Here is a 22,458-nt window from a genome sequence, read left to right as displayed (position 1 = left end):
TGGGTTTGGAGATGGGAGATACTGTGTAATAAAAAGAAACAACAAAGGCAGCTCAAAACATACACCTATAGTAACACTGAAAATCATTAACTTATATGTATGTTAGGGCTGAAAAAAATCTCTGGAACAGTAGCCATAGAATAATAGAAAGATAAGGGTAGAAGCTGTTATAAGGACAGATATATTACAGGAAGTCCAGTTATTTTCCAGTGGTATTCATTCTGAGACTTAAGCAGAAGCAGCTGTCTGAACAGATGTAAAACAGGCAAAAATTACCATTAGTAGAATGAGAAGTTGATCCTCTTCTGTTTAATGGCAAGGTGTTTTGCTGTGTCACCAGGATCTATTGCTCCTTCAGATGCCTCTTCTGTGTTAGCTCACGTTTAAACCAATAGTTATTAATTTTGGTCTTAGAGCAAAAAGCAACATAGGGGATGTGTTTTGTTTTGCAAAGTTGCTTCAACCTTCCACGTGGAGAATGTATGACAGGAAACAGCTTAGGTGAATTATTTGATGTAATTGGCTGAGTTATTATACATTTATCCCACTTTCTAGCCATTGAGTCTCATCATATAAATTAAATATTAGTGCACTGCGCCAACGGGGAACAGGTGCCATGCACAAATGGAAGACCCAGAATCTTTTGTGGTGGTTTACCAACTAAGAACTTGAAGTAAGAGAATACAAAAGGGAAACGAGGCAGGAAAAAGAGGGTGAAGAAACAAGTTGCAATTAATATTTGCAGCCTATTAAAATCATTTGATATATGGTTGCTGCAATAGCTGGCTGGTGTTAGCCAGATAGGTCTTCCTGTTGCAGTCACAGATCCACTGACAAAATGGAAGATATTTAGAAAAGGAGAAAAGCAAAGTCCCTCCGGTGCTTATTCTCTCTGCAGCTAGGCTCTTTAGCTGTGGAGCTGGTGTGCACATCTGGATTGGATCTCCAGCTGTGAATTAGTTGGCTGCCAATGGCTTCTTTGTGAAAATGTACATATTAGAGTGGGTAGTCTTTATAATTTTGCTTTATGCTTGCTCTGGGTCCATAATAAAAATTTGATATAGTTTTGCTTATTTCCTTTTTTAAATTTTAGGAGTGGAAGGCAAAGCTGGAATGGCAGCTATTGCTGACCCAAAAGCAAAACTGAATCCTAACATTCTATATTTGGAGATACAGAAAGCATTACCTCCATATGCACGGCCTATCTTCCTCCGATTTCTGCCACAGGTTGACACCACAGGTAATACAAACTGAAAAAGGTGCCTTAAGCTTAAATTAAAGGACCAAGGTGGGATATATAATAGATACTAAAAAGATAATACATAGTATTTATTTTTATTAAATTTATTTGTTGTCCATGTCGCCACAAAGTGATTCTGCGCCGGTTTACAATATTAAAAGTGATAAAATCATAATAAGAATACAAAATTATAATTAAAAGATGGGAGGGGAGGGAGCAAGATGAGAGGAGGGAGAGGGGGGGTATCTGTTATTATTCTATTATCACCACTGTAGCTATCTTTTAGCATGTGTTTTATGTCCAACCTTTCTCTTTTACTTCTAAACATTGTTAATTGTTTTGCTCTGTACCTGTCTTTGAAATAAACCCTGAAGGAAGTCAGAAACGTGTGTTCAAAAGTAGATAACTTCCTACTTTACTAGATAGTCTGGTGATATCAGAGATGGAGTATTTTCCTTGATTGGACAAAGCACTAGACTCCACAGAGAGGTTGTCTTTTAATTATCTTCCATATTCTTTTAAACTGAGGGTGGTACTCTAGACATGTGAGAGGGGGGAAAAGGAGGGCCTGCCTAACAATATTCAGATAGAACGTCCAGATTATGTGATCTGCAGTGAATATGAAACATGCCCTGATATTCAAGAGCAGGTTTGGCTATTCTTTGTGTACGTGAATGTCACTTTCCTGTACTCCATTTCTTAATAAACTCAGACATTTGGTTTAAATGTTTTTTAATAGGAATTGTAAGGGCTTGTCCACATGAAAGATCACGCCATTACATAGTCACCTCTTGTGAATTGGCATTAGGTTTGTTGTTCTGGGCTTTGGACGAGAAGATTCCAAGCACTTTCGATTTTTTGAGAGCTGGGATGAAGGGAAGAGGGCAAAAAACTCTTCAGCTAGACCAGGGGTAGGCAACCTTGGCTCTTTTATGACTCATGGACTTCAACTCCCAGAATTCCTGAGCCAGCTTGGCTGGCTCAGGAATTCTGGGAGTTGAAGTCCATGAGTCATAAAAGAGCCGAGGTTGCCTACCCCTGAGCTAGACAAACAAGGGTATGAGAGGAATTTCACTGTCTGACGGCAGTATTTCATAATTCTTTTATTGGGAATCTCTTGGAGGAGGTCCACCAGTGAGATTTAAGTTATCCTCCAGTTGTGCAGTCTAAACAAGGCATTCCCTTTCTTTGCTAAAGTAACTGATCTAAAGTAACTGTATAAACAGACATTATTTTATTTTTTTAGATAAACATTAAAAACATGAAACATTTGTAGGTAGGAGATGGAGTTCTCCAACCAAATACACCCCAGCCTCTTTGTAAGGATGGCTATGTGCCTGTTCCATAGTCCAAACCAGTCCTTTCCAGCTGTACTGTAGTGGCCAAATACCGCATTTTGCATTGCAGGTGTTCATTTCCTTTTCCCAACCCTTCTTGTTTAATCCCTCTTCTTAGCAGGAGAAAAATCTTTGTCAGGAGGTTGTTGTTGTTGTTAGTTGCGAAGTCGTTTCCGACCCATCGCAACCCTATGGACAACATTCCTCCAGGCCTTCCTGTCCTCTACCATCTTCTGGAGTCCATCTAGGCTCACGCCTACTGCTTCAGTGACTCCATCCAGCCACCTCATTCTCTGTCGTCCCCTTCTTCTCTTGCCCTCAATCTTTCCCAGCATTAGGCTCTTCTCCAGTGAGTCCTTCCTTCTCATTAGGTGGCCAAAGTATTTGAGTTTTAGCTTCAGGATCTGGCCTTCTAAAGAGCAGTCGGGGTTGATCTCCTCTAGGACTGACCGGTTTGATCGCCTTGCAGTCCAAGGAACTCGCAGGAGTCTTCTCCAGCACCATAGTTCAAAGGCTTCAATTCTTTGGCGCTCAGCCTTTCTTATGGTCCAGCTTTCACTGCCATAAATTGCAACTGGGAAGACCATAGCCTCGACTATACGCACTTTTGTTGGCAGGGTGTCAGGAGGTAGTCATTCTTATCTCACAGAAGTACTCTTCCTCTGAAATTTTGCTCAGTTTTGAGTTGTGATTGGAATTCACAGCAATATGTTTTGATAACGAACCCTGGTGGCTCAGCGGTTAGAACGCAGTATTGCAGGCTGACTCTGCCCAGAGCCTGGCGTTTGATTCTGACGAGGCTCAAGGTTGACTCAGCTTTCCAAAGTTGGCAAAATGAGGGCCCAGATTGTTGGGGGCAATATGCAGACATTGTAAACAGCTCAGATAGTGCTGTAAAGCATTATGGGTGGTACATAAGTCTTAAGTGCTATTCCTATAGTCTTGTTTTTCAAATAAAATGTCTTCAGTCTGATCATTGTCTTTGTGCTACTAAGTGCTTGCTTCAGAATGGGACAACTCGCCACAGCCAAGTCTCTACGGCCACCTTGCCATGGGACAATTCAATAAGTACAAAAGTTAATTTCAGTGGAACCATGGCCAATAATAATCATAACAAAAAGAAATTCAATCCAGAAATACAAAAGTTACAATAATTTCAGTGAAAGTGTGGACACATGTAAAAGCAACTGAATGAAACAATTAATATAGCATTGAATTGTCCCGCAGCAAGTTGGCTGTGGTGAGTTGTCCTAGGACACCCCCACCCCCCTTGCCTTGCCTCTTTTGCATGTAATTGTCAATAATGTATTTCTATCTTCTTTCTTTTTCCACTAGGCACTTTCAAGATTCAGAAGACCCGTTTACAAAGAGAAGGCTACAATCCACACCAGGTGTCAGATCGGTTATACTTTTTGGATGTGAAACTTGGAAAGTACCTACCAATAGATGAGTGCATTTTTGAGAGGATCCAAACTGGAAAAATGTCTCTTTGATTTAATTGGCGAGATGACTCACAAAAGGTCCTGATGTCGAAAGGTCTTGTTTTGGTAGAGAAATAGACTTGAATAAATAAGCAAAACAAGGTTTTAATATGCAACAGGGAAAAACCCCACTATGGTGTGAGAGCAAGATGGTTCCCCCCATTTTTTTTAAAGAAAGCACATTAACCATTTCCAGAACTCTTTTTGTATTGTTCAGTTTTTAGAAAGGCCTTTTTCTTCCTTATAACTATTGCGATAGGGAATTCCATATGAAAGTGGGAATGATTTCTGATCCACATTATTAAATGTCCTCAATGTACCAGGGATGACTGTTGTAGCAAAACTGATCAAATTATTTTCATCTGTGTTAGTTGGCTGTATTTCATTGTGTTAAAGCGGAGAATAATTGTTTGGGATAAAGCCTTCAGTTGCTTTTAGACTTTCCAGGTTCCAAACATACAGTTCCTCCCATTGTTTCATTGTAACTTTTATTTGTAGCTTTAAGGAACTGACTGTCCAATTGCAACAGTTTATGTGTAGAAACTTGATGTTGAATAGAAAAACCAGAAACAGGACTAATCGGATGAAATAACAGTATTTTTTTTTAAAAAAATTATATATAAGTATATTGAAAATAAGTTGGTTCGGAAACTCTTCTTGAGATGAGTGCTCTTTTAGCAGGAGGATATTGTGGTACTTCAAATTCCACTTGCCTACAGCGTATCAATTGGCTGTTACATACTATACCTTGTGGGAAAATAATTGATGTATATTCTTTTAATCTATTTTAAATCATCTTATTTAAAACAAATGTTAGTTTGGAGGAATGGGATATTTCAAATAATTATTTGACTGCTCCAGAATCTTGAAAAAAACAGTTCCATTAAACCCTGAAAGAAGCGGGATGTCTGATGCTGTTCAGTCTTTGGACTTACTAATTTCTTGTGACCAACATAGGAAGCGTGTCAGCTCAACAAAGACCATTTGCAACACATTTCCCACACTGATCTTCCAGCAATATCTGATTTGGACATTCATAACTTTGCTTCATTAGTGCCATTTGGGCAGATGGCACTAAGAATTTATATAAAGACGATACAAATGGACTGCTTGAATTTTGACTGACTGACTGCCTGTTCAAAGAAGCTGTAATTCTTGGGATACAGTGATATGGAAATATTCTGTTACCAATGTATATACTACTGGCCTGATATATGATGGTGAAAATGTTTCAGGTACCCTGAATCACTTAAGATCAAATTAATTTTCCTTGATATTTTTCTCTTTGGCAGAAATAGAATTTCATCTAAGAGTATTTTACAAAGACATGTACAGAACAATGTTATTTTATATTTCTGAGTACTGCACACCAAGTATTGTACTAGCCAGGCAATTGATAACAGTTTAGAAGCCATGGGAGTCATCTGTTTCCCTTTTTTAATTATAAGACCCAGAACGTGCCTTTTCCAACTTCTCTTCAGAACAAGTTAAAACAAGTTAACAATTTTGTTATGAACATAAGATGTATTAGTCGTTGCATAAATAAACATACCTACAGCTAACTGATCTGATCTGGAGAAAAAAAAATGTTTAAAAAAGCAAACAAAAACTAATTTTGCTCCTGGTTTTATGAATCATGCATTGTCTAACTGAATTTTTTGAAGCAATGTTACATTTTGTTATTGGAGTCACTATTGCCAAAACATAACACTGATTTGAGAAAAACCTTATAAGAATAAAGAACTTTAAAAGAACTTATTTCTGTGTCATGTGCATATCTATTCTGTTAATGAAAATGTTCAATGTGTGTGTCATTTCATGTCCAAATGTCTGCTGTTTGTTCTGTCAGTTTTATTAACCTGGCCAAACAGTACTAACAAAGCAAAAAAAGTCACCACTCAGTTTGTTTGTTTATTATTTTATTTTATTATTTTATTTTATTAATTTTATTATTTTATTTTATTATTTTATTTTATTATTTATGGAATTTGTATGCCGCCCTATCTCCCAAAGGACTCAGGGCGGCTAACAACGATAAAACACAAAATACAAACATTAAAAGGTATTAAATCAAATTATCCCATAAATAGTCCAATTAAAAACACAATAAAACAAAATTAAGAAAACCTCCCTTCCATCAGTCCGGGTCGGCCTGTTGAAAAAGCCATGTTTTAAGGTCGTGATGAAAGGAATGGAGATCCGGGGCCATCCGGAGCTCCAAGGGGAGTTGATTCCAAAGGGCAGGTGCCCCCACAGAGAAGGCCCTCCCCCTGGGGGTCACCAGTCAATATTGGCCGATGGCACCCTGAGAAGGCCCTCCCTGTGTGAGCGCACAGGGTGATGGGCAGTCATTCCTGGCAGCAGACGGTCCTGCAAATATCCCGGACTTTAGCTCTTATGTCTCCCTAGTTTGCATAAAAATATAACTTTAGTAAAGGATTTACCTCAAGCCGTACAGTAGGTCATTGATACAGGGATGGGCAATAATAAATACTATTTTCTTGCCAGCCCCAATCCATGTTGCAATCCCAAGGGCAAGATGCCCATCTCCAAATTAATCTTTTGTTCCAAGAAATATAACTTGTACAAGGGGTTGACCCAAAGCAAACATCACAGCTCTGAAGTCAGACTTAACATCTATTTCAGAAGCTTTTGGTTGGCAGCTAAATAGCCCCCCGGTTCTTGGAAGTAAACTTCCTTGGAACACAACTAGCCTTGCTTTCAAGTAAAAATAGACATGACTGTAACGTAAGCTGTACCTTTGCAAAAACGTATCACTCTTCCGTCAAACTGGATCTTCTATAGACTTTCTGCCCAGTAAGCATTCGTGTCCTTTCTAGACTTCCCTCAAGAGACCTCTAATAAAGAAAACTGAAAGGAACTCCAATACGGCCCCAACTTTATTTTATTTATTTTTATTTATTTTAATTCCATTTATATCCCGCCCTTCTCCGAAGACTCAGGGTGGCTTACAAGCTTAGCAGTAGCCTTCATTCTATGTATATGCCTGCTTATTAGGGCTTTCACACACACCCCCCAAGCGGCATTATTACAAAGTCAGCTTTATTTATTTATTTATTTTACATTTATATACCGCCCTTTCCTGAAGGACTCAGGGCGGTTTACAGGGTAATTAAAAACCAAAATACAAAAGTTAAAAAACCAAGTTTAAAAAAAAATTAAATTTATCCCTGTATAAGTAAAAACCCCAGTTAAAATAAAATTAATCCTCAGCCTGGGCCAGAGAGCTCGAAGAGCCGGGTCTTCAGGCCCCGGTGGAATGATCGGAGGTCGGGGGCAGTCCTCAGCTCCACTGGCAGTTGGTTCCAAAGGGCAGGTGCCCCCACTGAGAAGGCCCTATCCCTGGGTGTCGTCCGCCGGCAATCTCTTACCGGTGGCACCCTGAGAAGACCCTCCCTAATTGCCCCCCACAATCTGGGTCCTCATTTTACCTACCTCAGAAGGATGGAAGGCTGAGTCAACCTTGAGCCTGGTGGGACTCGAACCTGCACTAATTGCAGGCAGCTGGTGTTACTTAAGGAGGCATTAGCCCACTGCTCCACCAAGGCTCTTTAATCCACTATTTCATTTTCGCAATGCAGCCATACGAAAATCTTCGGGTCCATTGCAACTTCTACTTTCCTGTTCTCTGCAGTATGTAAGAATTCCGCCTGCCAATAAAGATAGGGGGAGAGCCGGCTTCACCGGCTTCCGGTGGCTTCTTGCATATGTTTCCGCCGCTTTTTTGCCCTTTAACTCCTCCTTCAAAGAAGAGCGTTTCCGCCCGCGTGCCATTGACGACTGCTGTCGCTTCCGCCCGGGCTTGCTCGCCATCTCACTATGGGTCCCTCTCGGCTTCGCTGCCGGGTTTTTTCGTTCCACCTCTCAGCTGCCGCTTCACCTCCCTCGCCATGCCCGGCTCTTCGGTGCCACGGCGCGCTCCGGCCGCTGCAGCGTCGCCGCCTCCCCAAATCTCCGTCTTCCCTTCGCCGCAGGAGCTGGGCTCGGCGCTGGCCCAGCTAGTAGCGCAGCGGGAAGCTCAGTCCGGCCCGGGTGGGCGCTTCTCCCTGGGCCTGTCAGGTGGAAGCCTAGTGCGGATCTTGGCTCAGGAGCTGCCCGCGGCCGCTGCCTGCCCTGCCCGGTGGCTCCTGGCCTTCGTGGACGAGCGGCGGGTCCCGCTGAACGACCCCGAGAGCAACTTCGGTGCCTACAAGGTGTCTCTCCAGGAGGGGCGAGGGGGGCCCCCAAGGAGGGCCGGGGTGGGTGCTGGGGCTGATCCCCGGGGCGGGGCGCGTTTCTTTGGCCGCGGTTCTTCTTCCCGGCCAGGAAGGCTGGGCGTGAACTCTCTCGGGTGATGCCGGTAAACCTGAGACTGCAGGAGGGATGGGCTGGTGGCGGCTTTAAGCTTTGATCTTCCATTTTTTTTCACCTGCAGTCCCCACGGATTGCTATACCTGTCCACACTGCTTCACACACACACACACCCCACCAAAAAAAAAATAACAACTCTTTTATTTTCCCCTTTGGTGCTGCAAACGCCTTGCGGAGCCAGACTGAAATCTCCTTTGTTCAGCATCCTATCTGTGACGCCCCCCCCCCCAGCAACCATATTTGCTGCTTTTCACTACAAAAAAAGCGGGAGCAGATTAATATGAATCTCTGTCGATTCATACCCTAAAACCAGAGCCATGCATGGAGCTGTATAAAATCTGCCTGTGAATCTGTATTGCAAAACAAGTGTCTGTAGCTTGTTGCTTAATTTTTTCCTAGGGTGGGCTGACTTCCGTTTGTCTGCCTGGGCCACTTCTTCTTTTCAACTAAAAACTCAGTAGTTTCCTTATGGGCTCTAAATTTACATAGCGGGAATACCTGTTTAAACTATAGCAATTTAGTGTATGGATGCTCACATTAAAAATGTGTATATTCAATGTTAGGCTGCAATCTAAATAGCATAGAATCTTTTGTCAGGCTGGGATGCAATTGACTGTCAAAAATATTGATCTATGGGCAGATGGTTGTTAGTTTACATTCTGTCTACTTTTGTGGAAAAATAAGAAATCATTCTTGTTCTTTAGTAACCTAACAGTTGGATCAAATCATTTGCCGAAGGAGAAACTCCCAGATTCTGGAAGATTTGCCTTGTCCTTCCGCAAACTCAATACTTCAGGTGTAAATGATGATTCTCTGAGCTCTGTTTGGGAATACAGGTAGTCCTCTATTTATGACCACAATTGAGCCCAAAATTTCTTTTGTTAAGCAAGCATTTGTTAAGTGAATTTTGCCCCATTTTACAACCTTTCTTGCCACAGTTAAGTGAATCACTGCAGTTGTTAAGTGAGAAACATGATTATTAAGTGAATCTGGCTTCCCCATTGACTTTCCTTGTCAGAAGGTTACAAAAGATGATCACATCACCTGGAACACTGCAACCATCATAAATATGAGTCAGTTGCCAAGTATCTGAAATTTGATCACGTGACTATGGGGAGGCTGTAATGGTTGTAAATGTGAAAAATGGTCATAAGTCGCTTTTTAGTGCCTTTGTAATTTCTAACAGTCACTAAGTGAACAGTTGTAAGTCAAAGACTGCCTGTAGATGACCATGACAAAGTTACCTTTTTTTCCTTGATAGGAGTCTTATATCTTTAACTGCTGCATGGAAGATCACGGTTGCACAAGGGAAATATATGCTAGCGTGGAAATACAGTAATGGAAGGTTCATTTGTGGGGTGTTTATTTTCTTATTTTTACTACACGAGTAAGAACCATGGCACTTACAATCAGGAGATAAAAAAAACAATCAAACCCAGGTTGCACGGAACTTACAATTATAGTGAAAAGGGGAACCAAAATAGGAAGAAGTGCACGTCATAGATTTGATTTCATAGATTTGATCCTGCTTTTATTCTGCCAGAGGAAACAGATTCTATGAGATTGTATAGAATGGAAATTTACCCCCTATTTCATCCCATTTCAGTCTGTGCAACATTCTTTTCCCATTCTTAAAGCATCCTTCTGTTCACTAGGATGGTTCTTGGGGAGTATAATAACAATGCAGTAGCTGCCTCCTATTCCCCTCCCCCCTCAGTTTGTCCTCCTAAACAGCAACCTCTCCTTTCTATGAGAGTCTCATCTCAATTCCAACCTATTTTTGTGTCTGTGTGAAAGCAGAGCAAAAAATATAAGCAAGCCTGACCCCAGTTACTTTTGTCATTCTGTAGTAACACGATTTGTACTTTGTTTCAGACATACCTCCTTTCTAAAATTGCTATACCTGATGACCAAATAGTTGTTATCAATCCTTCGCTATCAGTAGAAGAGGCAGCGGCAGATTATGCTGAAAAGCTGAAAAAGGTACGGCTGGGAGTTGGTGTATTTTTATTTGCCACAGATGGTCAGATTTTCTTGCAGGGTGCTAGTAACTTAAAGGCAAAGTACAGTGGTGGGAAATGAGATTAAATCCTAACTGGATTTTTTTTTCCCTCCAGAATTTCCTATTTTCAGTAGCTCCTCCTGGTTTGATCTGCTGTTTTGCCATTCAGTACTGATAAAAGTTCCCCGATGTTTGACAAAATGTTGATGAGCCACTAACTTTGAATATAAGTTCATGACACAGTTTTGAGCTCAGACCTGTAACAGGCCTGCTCATTGTAAATTTCTGGCTGATGTCCTTTCAAAGGCCTTGAGAAACTGAACAGTTAGCGGCAAGCTGATCAATGTAGATTAAAATGAAAGTGTGATGAATGCAGTTATTACAACAATTCAACTATGCTGTGTTTAGCGCTTTAGCTCTGAGTTCCAGAAACTGTAATCCTACACAGCATCTTCCATATGATGCTGTGGTAGAATAAGGTAAGCCCTGTCTTTATCCAATCAGACTACTTGGGACTAGTTAACCAGTGCAAATAGGGATAATTCCTCCAAATGCTTGAAATCTCAAATCAAGTTCAGGACAATAATAATGCCAAAACTGATGGTGGGAAAACATGTTGTCCTAAAGCATTAAAATTCATAATGACTAAATCATGGAAACTCTTAACACAATGCCAACTGATTCATATTTTAGTACTTTTTTAATACCAGGCAAAGACATTTTCATTTTTCTAGATTGTGTTTGGAGGGAAAGATAGTTGTTCCCATGTTTATATTCTTCATAATATATTTTAATTTGAAAACTAATAAACATACACCAAGTGGCAGTATAAAAATTGAACAGATAGATAAGTGAATGTGATATTTCAACCTTCAAGTGTGTTTCTGTTCCACAGGCCTTCCAGGGTGAAGATATGCCTGTATTTGACCTTTTGATCTTAGGAGTAGGACCAGATGGACACACCTGCTCTCTTTTTCCAGATCATCCCCTACTACAGGTGAGCCAAAGAGAGGAATTGTAGGTGATTTTTATTTATTTTTGTCTTGGACACACCTGTTCTCTTTTTCCAGATCATCCCCTACTACAGGTGAGCCAAAGAGAGGAATTGTAGGTGATTTTTATTTATTTTTTTGTCTGCTGTTGCTTGGGTTGAAGATCCTGTTCGATGAAGTCATGGCTGTTGCAGACTGAAGGAGCAAAAAATCCTGCTGGCTATTCTGAGGAAGCCCACAGTAATCAGATTAAAGTTTAGTGTAATTTACTTATGACAGATTATCCTTCTAAAAAAGTGATGTGTTATAACAAGTCTATTGAAATAGATTTTCCTTGGGCAGCAGCAGGAAATAATTGGACAAATGTGCATTGAGAACAAGGGTTATCCTTAATCCTGACAGTCTTGCTTTTTAAAGAAGTCTAGAGCCAGAGCTAATGGCTAATGGCTACTGTGAAGTATTAAGATATCTGTCAGTATGATTGATCTGCCTGGGGGAAATATGGGAGACAACTTTGCCTCTGCTGTCCTTAGTTAAACTCCCAACTCATAACAGAGAACAATGGGACAGAAAGCCAGAGAACCGCCAAGGAAGGCCAGGATAGAAGAGAACATTTTCCTCAATTTTGCTCAATTTCTATTAAACAGATGTTTTGCCATTGGCCACATGTCTCAGAGTAGCCATTTTGTAAATAGGCAAGATCTCCTGCCATGAGGATCATTTTGAGGAGCTCTTACAGTACAACTTAATGTTCAAATTCTAGTCATGCCCTCCAAACCCAAAAAGTTGCCTATCCTAGCATGCTGATGCCTATTACTAGCTGGGACCATCAAGAAAGTAACAAATGGCAAAATGTAAAAAAAAACCCACACCTTTGTGAAAGTAAGTATAATTGATTCCCTGCATTTCTTTCATAGATGGCTCAAAGATGCAAGTGAGCCGATCTAGTGACAAGTAGAATATCCAGTCTATTTTGAAATAGACATAGATTGGCTTCTCTCGTGGGTATTAATAAAAATCTTCCGTGCTTTCCTTTTGGTCTTGCATCATCTGTTCCTGTAATTTCTGACCCTTTCTTTGTTTGATCGGAGCAACACTAGACTCTATTCAAATGGAAACTTGAAAATATTTGGTACTGACCAATTTAGAAATGGACTGCTTAATTTTCAATCCTATAAGTGATACATAAATTAGATTAAAATGTAGATACCTATATCAGAGCTTCAGTGTAAGTACCTTTGAAGAAAGTGGTGATTGGGCAAATTATTTATTTTATTTATTTTTATTAGATTTATATACCGCCCTTTCCCGAAGGAATTCAGGGCGGCTTACAGGGTATTTAAAACAAACCAATACAAAAGTTAAAAACAATTTAAAAAGATTAAATTATCCCTAAAAAATAAAAACCCCAGTTAAAAATTCTCAGCCTGGGCCGGAGAGCTCAAAGAGCCAGGTCTTCAGGTCCCAGCAGAATGAACGAAGGTCAGGGGCAGTCCTAAGCTCCACGGGCAGCTGGTTCCAAAGGGCAGGCGCACCCACAGAGAAGGCCCTCCCCCTGGATGTTATCCGCCGGCAGTCTTTTACCGGCGGCACCCTGAAAAGACCCTCCCTGTGTGAGCGCACTGGATGAAGGGAACTTGATGCTGGCAGGAGGTGTTCCCTCAAATATCCCGGACCCAAGCCATTTAGGGCTTTATAGGTCATCACCAATTAAAGGTGATTGTATGATTTTTAGAAGGGGGAAAATGTGAAGGTGTGTGTGTGTGTGTGTGTGTGTTCCATATTATCATAACTCAGTAAAATTGAAATGGCTTCCAACATTATGAGTTTGCAGTTAACTAGTACATCAGCTATAGTTGAGACTGACCCCCAACAGCTAAAGCATCAATTGGTTAAACAACAACTTTAATTCCTTCGTGTTTGATAATCTATACTTGTATTCCATGGGGAAATCCTCTTACAGCAGGGGTCTCCAAATTTGACAACTTTAAGATTTATGGACTTGGGGCACACAGAGATGTTCTATGTCAAGGACCATTTGAAAATGAAACATTCCAAGAACTAGTTAATTTGAACACTGTGCACACTTGCAAGATAATTTGTTCTGTTTAAGACTTTGAGAATTAAATACTGTGCTTCATTTGTATGGATAAAGATGAAGTACTCCTGTGTAACAACTCTTCTCCGTGAGCTGCATTGGCTTCCGGTTGCCCTCCGGGTGAGATTCAAGGTGCTGGTAATGACCTATAAAGCCCTAAATGGCTTGGGTCCGGAATATCTAAGGGAACACCTGCTGCCGGCATCAACTTCCCATCGTCCTGTGCGCTCCCACAGGGAGGGCCTTCTCAGGGTACTGCCGGTTAAGGAATGCCGGCGGGTTATTCCCAGGGAAAGGGCGTTCTCTGTGGGCGCGCCGGCCCTATAGAACCAACTTCCCACGGAACTCAGGACTGCCCCTGACCTTCACTCATTTAGCCGGGACTTGAAAACCTGGTTCTTCGAGCTGTTTGGCCCAGACTGAGGGGTTTTAATTTAATTTAATTCAATCGGGTTTTAGTTTAACTTCAGGGACTGTGATTTAATTAATAGTTTTTAATTGATTTTAATTTTGTATATTATGTATTTTAATTTTCCCTGTAAACCGCCCTGAGTCCTACGGGAATCGGGCGGTATATAAATTTAAATAATAAATAAATAAATAAATAAACCTAGCTCTGGCTCATGCTGTTTCCAAGGTCTTATCTTTCCGTTCCTTCACTACGGTCCATATATTTACTTTCCTGTGTCAGGAGCGGGAGAAGATTGTGGCTGCCATTAGTGATTCTCCAAAGCCCCCCTCAGAGCGGATCACACTGACTTTGCCTGTGCTGAATGCAGCGAGGAGTGTGGTGTTCGTTGCCACAGGGGACAACAAGGCTGCAGTGATAAAGGTACTGTCCTTTGGAAGGAATATATTTTTCCTTTTTATTCCCCAACTTGAGTGCTGTGGGCGATATGGTAGTGATGTCAGCATAGGGGTGGGGCAAAATGTTCAGCCTTTTGGAAATGTTTTTTTTAATAAGGGAGTAAAGTTTGTAAACCCCCCCCCTCAAACCTAAGTCCACCTTTCCTTTATTTTCTCAGACATCCCCCTCTTTAATCAGCAACAATGGCATGCCATCAAATTCCCATATTATACCCCCAAATTTTGATGGTAAAAAATTTCTAGGGGCTGCAGAGAAGATAAAAGTATAGCTTGTGGACAGGGATTGTCACTCCAGTTTTTCAGTTTTGCTCTGAAAAGTTTCTTGCAAAGGTTTTGTTTGTTCCTCCTTGGCTTGTGGAGCTGGAGAGTAATTAATTATGCTGAGCTAATACACTGCGGAATCAGACTTGTTTGCTTCAATTTGAATTGTGGCTTTGTCCAGTTCACACATTTTCCCTTTTAAATGACGGCTGCACATCTCCTTCTTTCTAATGTAGAATTTTCTAAGAAAGAGTAAGGCTCTTCCTTTGGCAGTAATTCACCTATGACTGTTCCCAGTGCCGCCTAGCAAAGAAAGTGTGTTTGTGTGTGACCTTTTTTAATGCATTATTTCCTTAGACCAGACATGTCAAACACAAGGCCCGGGGGCCAGATCCGGCCCGTGAAGTGGTTTCATGTGGCCCGCGAAGCCATCCTGGAAACAGTGAGGGAACGGCCCCCACTGCCTTGGCCCTGGCCCAGAGACCCTCCTCCTGCCAGAGACCCTCAGATCTGTCCCACTCCTGCCCAGGCCCCCATAGGCACCCTTGATGCGAACGATGTAGAGCTGGCCACGCCCACCCAGTAGGCCATACACACTCTAGCCACGCCCACCCAGTAGGCCACTCCCACCCAGGCAATACCCGCCCGGCCCCCTAAGGGCAACCGCAATGCTGATGCGGCCCTCAATGAAATTGAGTTTGACACCCCTGCCTTAGACATTGCCTGGTTCCCAAGTGACTCTGAGCAGCTCACAACTTAAAATATGTTGCCTCTGTTATGTATTTTGAATACCATATGCAAAGTGTAGAGTTTGAAAGCATGGGTGCCTGATCTTTTTCTTTCTTGCCACAGCGTATTTTGGAAGGCAACGAGGAAAACCCACTGCCGGCTGCCCTTGTCCAGCCACACACTGGGAAGCTTTACTGGTTCCTGGATGAGCCAGCTGCAAAAGAGTTGACCATTCCCTTTGAGAAGCATTCCATATTGTAGGAGCTTCATGTCTTGCAGCCTTCTGGGTTGGGAGAAGTCTACCAAGTACGGGGTGTGGGTAGAGCCCCACCCTCTAACATTCCAGGTCACGGTCTCCACGTCTGGTCGTAGCGCTAAGGAGCAGCACTAAACTAACACTGTCTTTCTTTTCTTTTTTTTTTCTTCCTTTACTTTCCCCCATCCCGATATATTTTTTTTACATTTTAAGAGGTGTAAGTTTGTGGAGCACGGTGTAACAAATATGATTATTGCTTAAGTAGGGCAAAGTATGACATGGGAAATGCTTGGGTCCAACTACTAGGTATCAAGAGAGTTGATTACAGTCTTTATCATGTGAACGGTCTAATGTGGTGTAAAATGGATGCACAATTAAAGGTGTAAATTAAAGTCACTCAATGCTGGCACAATGTGTTCCTCTTCTCTGTGTGATTTTTCTTTAATCATTAGGTAACGGGAGTGATGAGGCCTATTTTATCTTTTGAATGTATCTGCCATGGCAGATTAAATTTATGATGTTGAACCTGTAGATATTTAACATTCATCATATTAGCATATTGCCTCACCCATGCACTCCATAGGATTAGACCACAGCTTCTATTTCTGAATCTGAATGATGACGAGGAATTATGACAATTGTATTTTAACATATCTGGAGGATGCTTCTACATTCCAGAAATCGTGCCAGATGCTTCTCTAGGTTGCTTGTGCATTTTCAGTTATATTCCATTCCACATTTTGACTTCTTAAAAAAGCTGAGATTTGGAAGAAACTGCACTGTGTCATACTGTCTTGCGTCTCATAACTTCAGCATACTGTAAGCTCGCCTGTTTCTTTCCACTGAACACTATCAGTCCACCTACTTATTCCATAAACTTCCTATGTCTTCTTTATATCCATTGTGCTTCAGCCAAGTTCTGTTTAAAGTAAAGATTAAGATTCCCTCAGACTGAGTTTAGGTCCTGCTTACTTTATGGATACATCCATTTAGCTACCGTATCTGGACTGCAAAACTCTGGATAATAGTTAACAGCAGAAAAAAGTTAAGACTCTCTACATCTTTTTTGCTACCATCTGGTGACTGTCTAGATGTTTAAAGCCCTCATATGGTGGCCCAATATTAAGAGGCTGTCCCTAACACAGAAGGATTGCAGAAAATGTGAAAGCCATTTTTTTCCAGCAGTTAAGGCACAAAGCTAAAAACCAGGGGACTGTGAGTTCTAATCCTGTCTTAGGCATGAAATCTGGCTAGGTGATTTTGTGCCAGTCATGCATTCTCAGCCCAACCCGCCTCATGGGATTGTTTTGTGGGGGAAAATAAGAGGGGGAAGGAGTATTTGATATATTCATCACCTTGAATTATTTATTCTCCTCACAACAAACGAGAATATACACAATACAGGCAGGACAATTTTGTTAAAAAAAATCATGGGCACAGGGTGATAGGCAGTTGATAAAGAGTGAAGAAAGACCACTAAGACTCACACCAGTTGCATTAAATTTGTTAGGCCAAATACCACAATTCCCTGACTCAACTAGGAAATTTCAGATCCAGCATAATTGTGTAGGGAAGACTGGTCTACTAAAAGCTGTCCTAGATTTGGTTCATTGTAAGTCCAAGTTGTAGTGCTTCCTAAAATGTTCTTGAGAAGCATGGAAATGGCTGGCTTTAGAGAGCATGGAAACCAGTGTTTTTTATTAGCTGCTTAGCAGCTTTCAAAGACGTCTAACAAAAGGAATTAATTAGGCTAGACTAGGAAGAATGAATTAAAATGGTGGGCAGCTTCTGGGAATATTATTTTAATTGGTCTGTGAGGCTGAATGTATATTTCATTAGCAGCTGAGTAATGGAAAATTAATAAGTACCATCCAGTTCAGTGCCTTTTTATACATAAAAGGCTTTTAAAGCACAGTCCAACTATTCCTTGCTGATGAAAATTTTTTGATTGTGATGGAAAGCTTGCATACACTAGGAACCTTGGAGGGCCACAGAAATACACAATCTTTCCCAGACTTGTAGGTTAGAACTTTTGGCTTGTGAAAAACTAAAATGGCTGCTCGTTTACATGATAAAGTAATGGGGAATAGCATATTTCATGGCACAGAAGGTCACACAGGCCCAACAAATGTCAGCAATATGGAGCAAGTATACCTCATCTGAGCACTAAAAATAGAATTCTATGCCAATTTAATTGTTGCAGTACAACTGGAAACCTAGGTTCAAAACCACAGTCAACCGTGAGACTATGGTAGTCCTAGGTCAATCCCTCAGGTCAATCTACCTCATTTGTTGTGAGGAAAAAGGACAATGAGGCCATATAAGGGTGGAATATGAAAGTGATGAAATTTTTCACAGGGGAATGAACGTACAGGGGTGAAAATTTGAGGCCCTGCAAATGTTACTGAATAAATTCCCACTTACTGTATCTCTCTCACCAGTGGTTATGCTAGAAAAGACTGCTGGGATTTACAGTTCAACAACCTCTGCAGAACTGCAGTTTGCTATCCTTAATATAAAGAGTAATACATATATTACTCTTAATATAAAGAGTAATATATTGTTAAGAGCAATATATTGACTTACGACCACAATTGAGCCCAATTTTTTTTTTGCTAAGTAAGATGATTGTGAGTTTTGCCCCATTTTAGGAACTTTCGTCCCACAGTTGTTAAGGGAATCATTACAGCTATTAAGTTAGTAGGACAGTTGTTAAGTGAACCTGCTTTTCCCATTGCCTTTGCTTGTCAGAAGGTCGCAAAAGGGGATCACATGACCCTGAGACACTGCAACTGTGATAAATGTGAACCATCTGAATTTTGATCACACAAACAGGGATGCTGCAACGGTCATAAGTGTGAAAAATGGTCATACGTCACTTTTTTCAGCACCTTTGTAACTTTGAACAGTCACTTAATGAATTATTGTAAGTTAAGGACTACCTGTAACTCTGGCAAGAGCTCATTTCCCACTACACAAACAAAAATAAAAGTTGCAGAAAACAAGTAATTTGTGCACAATCAAATCCTAACTTTCATTATTTCAAATGTCTTTTGGATATGAAGTCATGGTCAAAGGTATGTTTTGACTGTCTAACTAGCTGACTGATTTGTCCAAAAGGGTTTTTTGGATGAAGAATGAGATTCAGATGCATGTAGTAAATTAAATAAGCCATGAATTTTTTTTGGAAAGCAAACAACTTTTATCTGGGTGTGCTATTTGATATGCTACAATCATTGTGAGACTATTAACATGCAGAGATGCAACAAGACCTTCCTTTGTAACCAAGTAATTCTGCTAAGAGTTTCCATTAGGTTTGCTCTGTGCTTATTGTGTCTCTCCTAGTTTTTACTATGTAAATCATTAAAATAATAGGAAATGTTGCATGTTAAGGGAAAAGATACAGAAAGAAGTTGCACTAGGCAGAAATAAAGGAGTACCCAATTTATATTCTGTGTTCTTCAGGCTTGGTTGAAGCTTTTACTTGTTACTCTGAGGCAGGAAGCCTGTATTTTCCTGGGAGAAACCGCACCAAATCTTGTTCAGTCTTTCCAAATTGTTAGTTCAAGCTTGCCTTAGATTTTGTTGCTATGTATTCAAATTGGCTGGTGCTTTCAGTCCAATTTTTGGGAGACATTTCCTACTCCAGTACTTAAAAGCTCCTAAATAAGCTTGCCAAAGAAAAGTTTAGCTGATGAAGAACAAGGATTTCTTTACAATTGGTCTTTTTTCTTTGGTTTATACAGAGTTTCTATGGTAGAGAATAGTCTAGAGTTTCAGATTTAAAACAGCTGTGTTTACTTTTGTATATAGAGCAAATACTGCATATTCCACATGTCTAAAGGCAAATACATATACAATGCATTTAGAAAGTATTCAGACCTCCTTCACTTTTGTCAATTTTGTTATGCTGCAGCCTGATACTACAGTTGTTGAAATTCATTTTTTCTCATTAATCTACACTCAGTACCCCATAGCAATGAAGTGAAAACAAAATTTTAGAAATATCTGTAAATGTATTAAAAAGAAAAAAAACTGAGATATCACATTAGCATAAGTATTCATACCCTTTGCAACAACACTTGAAATTTAGCTCTGGTGCCTCCCATTTCTCTTGATCGTTGCTGACATGTTTCTACACCTTGATTGGAGTCCACCTGTGGTAAATTAAATTGCTTGGACATGATTTGGAAAGGCACGTGCCTCTAGAAGGCCTCACAGCTGACAATGCATACTGTAACAAAGCAAAAGCCATGAGGTCAAAGGAACTGGCTGCAGAGCTCAGAGACAGGATTATTGCAAGGCCCAGATCTGGGGAAGACTACAATAAAGTTTCTGCTGCAGAGAAGGTTTTCAAGAGCACAGTGGCCTCCATAATTCTTAAATGGAAGAAGTTTGGCACAACCAGGACTCTTCCAAGAGCTGGTTGCCCAGTCAAACTGAGCAATTGGGGAAGAAGTGCTTTAGTAAGAGAGGTGACCAAGAAGCTGATGGTCACTCTGACTGAGCTCCAGAAATTCTGTGTGGAGATGGGACAGAGTTCCAGAAGGACAATCATCACTGCAACCCTCCATCGATCTGGACTGTATGGCAGAGTGGCTAGACAGCAGCCTCTCCTCAGTGCAAAACACACGAAAGCTCACTTGGAGTTTGCAATAAAGCACCTGAAGGACTCTCAGACTATGAGGAAGCAGATTCTCTGGTCTGATGAAACCAATTTTAAACATTATGTCTGGAGAAAACCAGACACTGCTCATCACCTGCCCAATATCATCTCAACAGTGAAACGTGGTGGTGGCAGCATCATGTGTTTTTCAGCAGCAGGGATTGGGACTGGGAGATTGGTCAGGGTTGAGGGAAAGCTGACTGGAGCAAAGAACAGGGATATCCTCGATGAAAACCTGTTTCATAGTGCTCAGGTCCTCAGACTGGGCTGAAGGTTCACTTTCCAAAGTGAGAATGATTCTAAGCACACAGCCAAGACAACATGGGAGTGGCTTAGGGACAACTCTTTGAATGTCCTAGAGTAGCCCAGCCAGAGCCCTGACTTGAACCCTATTGAACATCTCTGGAGGGACCTGAAAATGGCTGTCCACCAATGGTCGTCATCCAAACTGACTGAGCGTGAGAGGATTTGCAAGGAGGAATGGCAGAAAATCCAGGTGTGCAAAGATTGTCGCATCATACCCAGAAAGACTCAAGGCTATAATTGCTGCCAAAGGTGCTTTTTTAAAATAAATTTACAGACATATCTAAAATTCTGTTTTCACTTTGTCATTATGGGGTACCGAGTGTAGATTAATGAGAAAAAAATGAATTTCAACAACTGTAGAATCAGGCTGCAGCATAACAAAATTGACAAAAGTGAAAGGGGTCTGAATACTTTCTGAATACACTATATACACCAAGAGCCTTGGTGGAGCAGTGGGCTAATGCCTCCTTAAGTAACACCAGCTGCCTGCAATTAGTGCAGGTTCGCATCCCACCAGGCTCAAGGTTGACTCAGCCTTCCATCCTTCCGAGGTAGGTAAAATGAGGGACCCAGATTGTTGGGGGCAATTAAGCTGACTTTGTAATAATGCCGCTTGGGGTGTGTGTGAAAGCCCTAATAAGCAGGCATATACATAGAATGAAGGCTACTGCTAAGCTTCTAAGCCGCTCTGAGGCTTCGTAGAAGGGCGGGATATAAATGGAATTAAAAATAAATAAATAAATCTTTAGCTTTCAGCTTTTTCTGAACTGTTACTCACAGCAATCTCATCAAATTGGTGTCAGTTTAGGAAGACCTGAAAGATAATTGGAGACAAAAAAAAATACAGAATTTTTTTTTTGCCTGTCTAAAAGCAGAATAGAAGAGCCTGCTTCAAACCCAGGTACAATTTTGTCCAGTGCCACCCTATATTATGACTTACCTACTTTCTCCTACAACTCTTTAGATCAGACATGTCAAACTCGCAATGTCACGTGACGTCGCGCAACGTATCTGGACAGTTTTGCCATTGCTGGCAATGGGGTGGGCACGGCTTCCGGATGACGCATCCGGCCCGTGGGCTGGCAGTTTGACACCCCTGCTTTAGGTAATAATGGACTCCAGCTTCCACTTGACGCAGCTGAACAAGGATGTTGGATGTTTAGAGCAGGGTTTTTAGACAATATTCCAGAACACCCTAGGATTCTACAACAACTTGATAGTATTCCATTAAAAAGAGACAAAGAAAGAAAAATAAAAAATAAAAATAAAATGTCCATTTTCTATTACTAGCACTTTGCCTCATGATAAGGTATTCCAAGATTTTTGTTTTACAAAAAAAATTATAGGTTCTACTGTCTGAAAAAGTTTTATAACCCCTAATCTAGAAAATCCCAGCTTTCCACTGTCAGGAAAGTGATTGTGAACCAGTGGATTAACAGAGCTATTTATTTAAATCTAGGTGTTACAAACTATAAGCGGTTTAGTAAGTTAATCCAACTTTGGGGGTTTTCATAGCAAACTGAAATAAGTTGCATGTAGCAAGTCCAGACCATATATCCTCTAGCAACATCTAGTCATCCTCGATTTACGACCACAACCGAGCCCCAAATTTCTGCTGTTAAGTGACACATTTGTTAAGTGTCTTTTGCCCCATTTTACGACCTTTCTTGCCTCAGTTGTTAAGTGAATCACTGCAGCTGATAAGTTAGTAACCCAGTTAAGTGAATCTGCTTCCCCATTGACTTTGCTTGTCAGAAGTCAGAAGGTCGCAAAGGTTTATCATGTGACCCTGGGACACTGCAACTGTCTTAAATATGAACCTGTTGCCAAGGGTCTGAATTTTGATCACATG

General features: G+C 40.9%; 2 protein-coding genes across 3 annotated transcripts in view; both read left to right on the top strand.

Moving 5' to 3' along the window:
* The window catches only part of SLC27A1 (solute carrier family 27 member 1), a 34,981-nt gene extending 29,017 nt beyond the window's left edge, over positions 1-5,964 (top strand). For both annotated transcript variants that reach the window (XM_083353993.1, XM_083353992.1), the window contains 2 exons: positions 1,094-1,240; positions 3,913-5,964. In XM_083353993.1, the coding sequence (XP_083210119.1) occupies positions 1,094-1,240; positions 3,913-4,070 (305 nt within the window). In that variant the 3' untranslated portion in view covers positions 4,071-5,964. The remainder of the gene's footprint in view (positions 1-1,093; positions 1,241-3,912) is intronic.
* Positions 5,965-7,922: 1,958 nt separating this feature from the next.
* Positions 7,923-16,050, top strand: PGLS (6-phosphogluconolactonase). The gene is made up of 5 exons (XM_083350956.1): positions 7,923-8,272; positions 10,305-10,412; positions 11,327-11,428; positions 14,213-14,353; positions 15,502-16,050. Exons 1-5 carry the CDS (start codon positions 7,970-7,972, stop codon positions 15,637-15,639), a joined length of 792 nt encoding a protein of 263 aa, XP_083207082.1. The 5' UTR covers positions 7,923-7,969; the 3' UTR covers positions 15,640-16,050.
* Positions 16,051-22,458: the final 6,408 nt, after the last annotated feature.

The sequence above is a fragment of the Vipera ursinii genome, assembly GCF_947247035.1.
Source record: "Vipera ursinii genome assembly, chromosome: 2".
Lineage (NCBI taxonomy): Eukaryota > Metazoa > Chordata > Lepidosauria > Squamata > Viperidae > Vipera > Vipera ursinii.
Note: the sequence above shows the minus strand (reverse complement) of the source record. Positions and strands in the feature narration are given on the sequence as shown.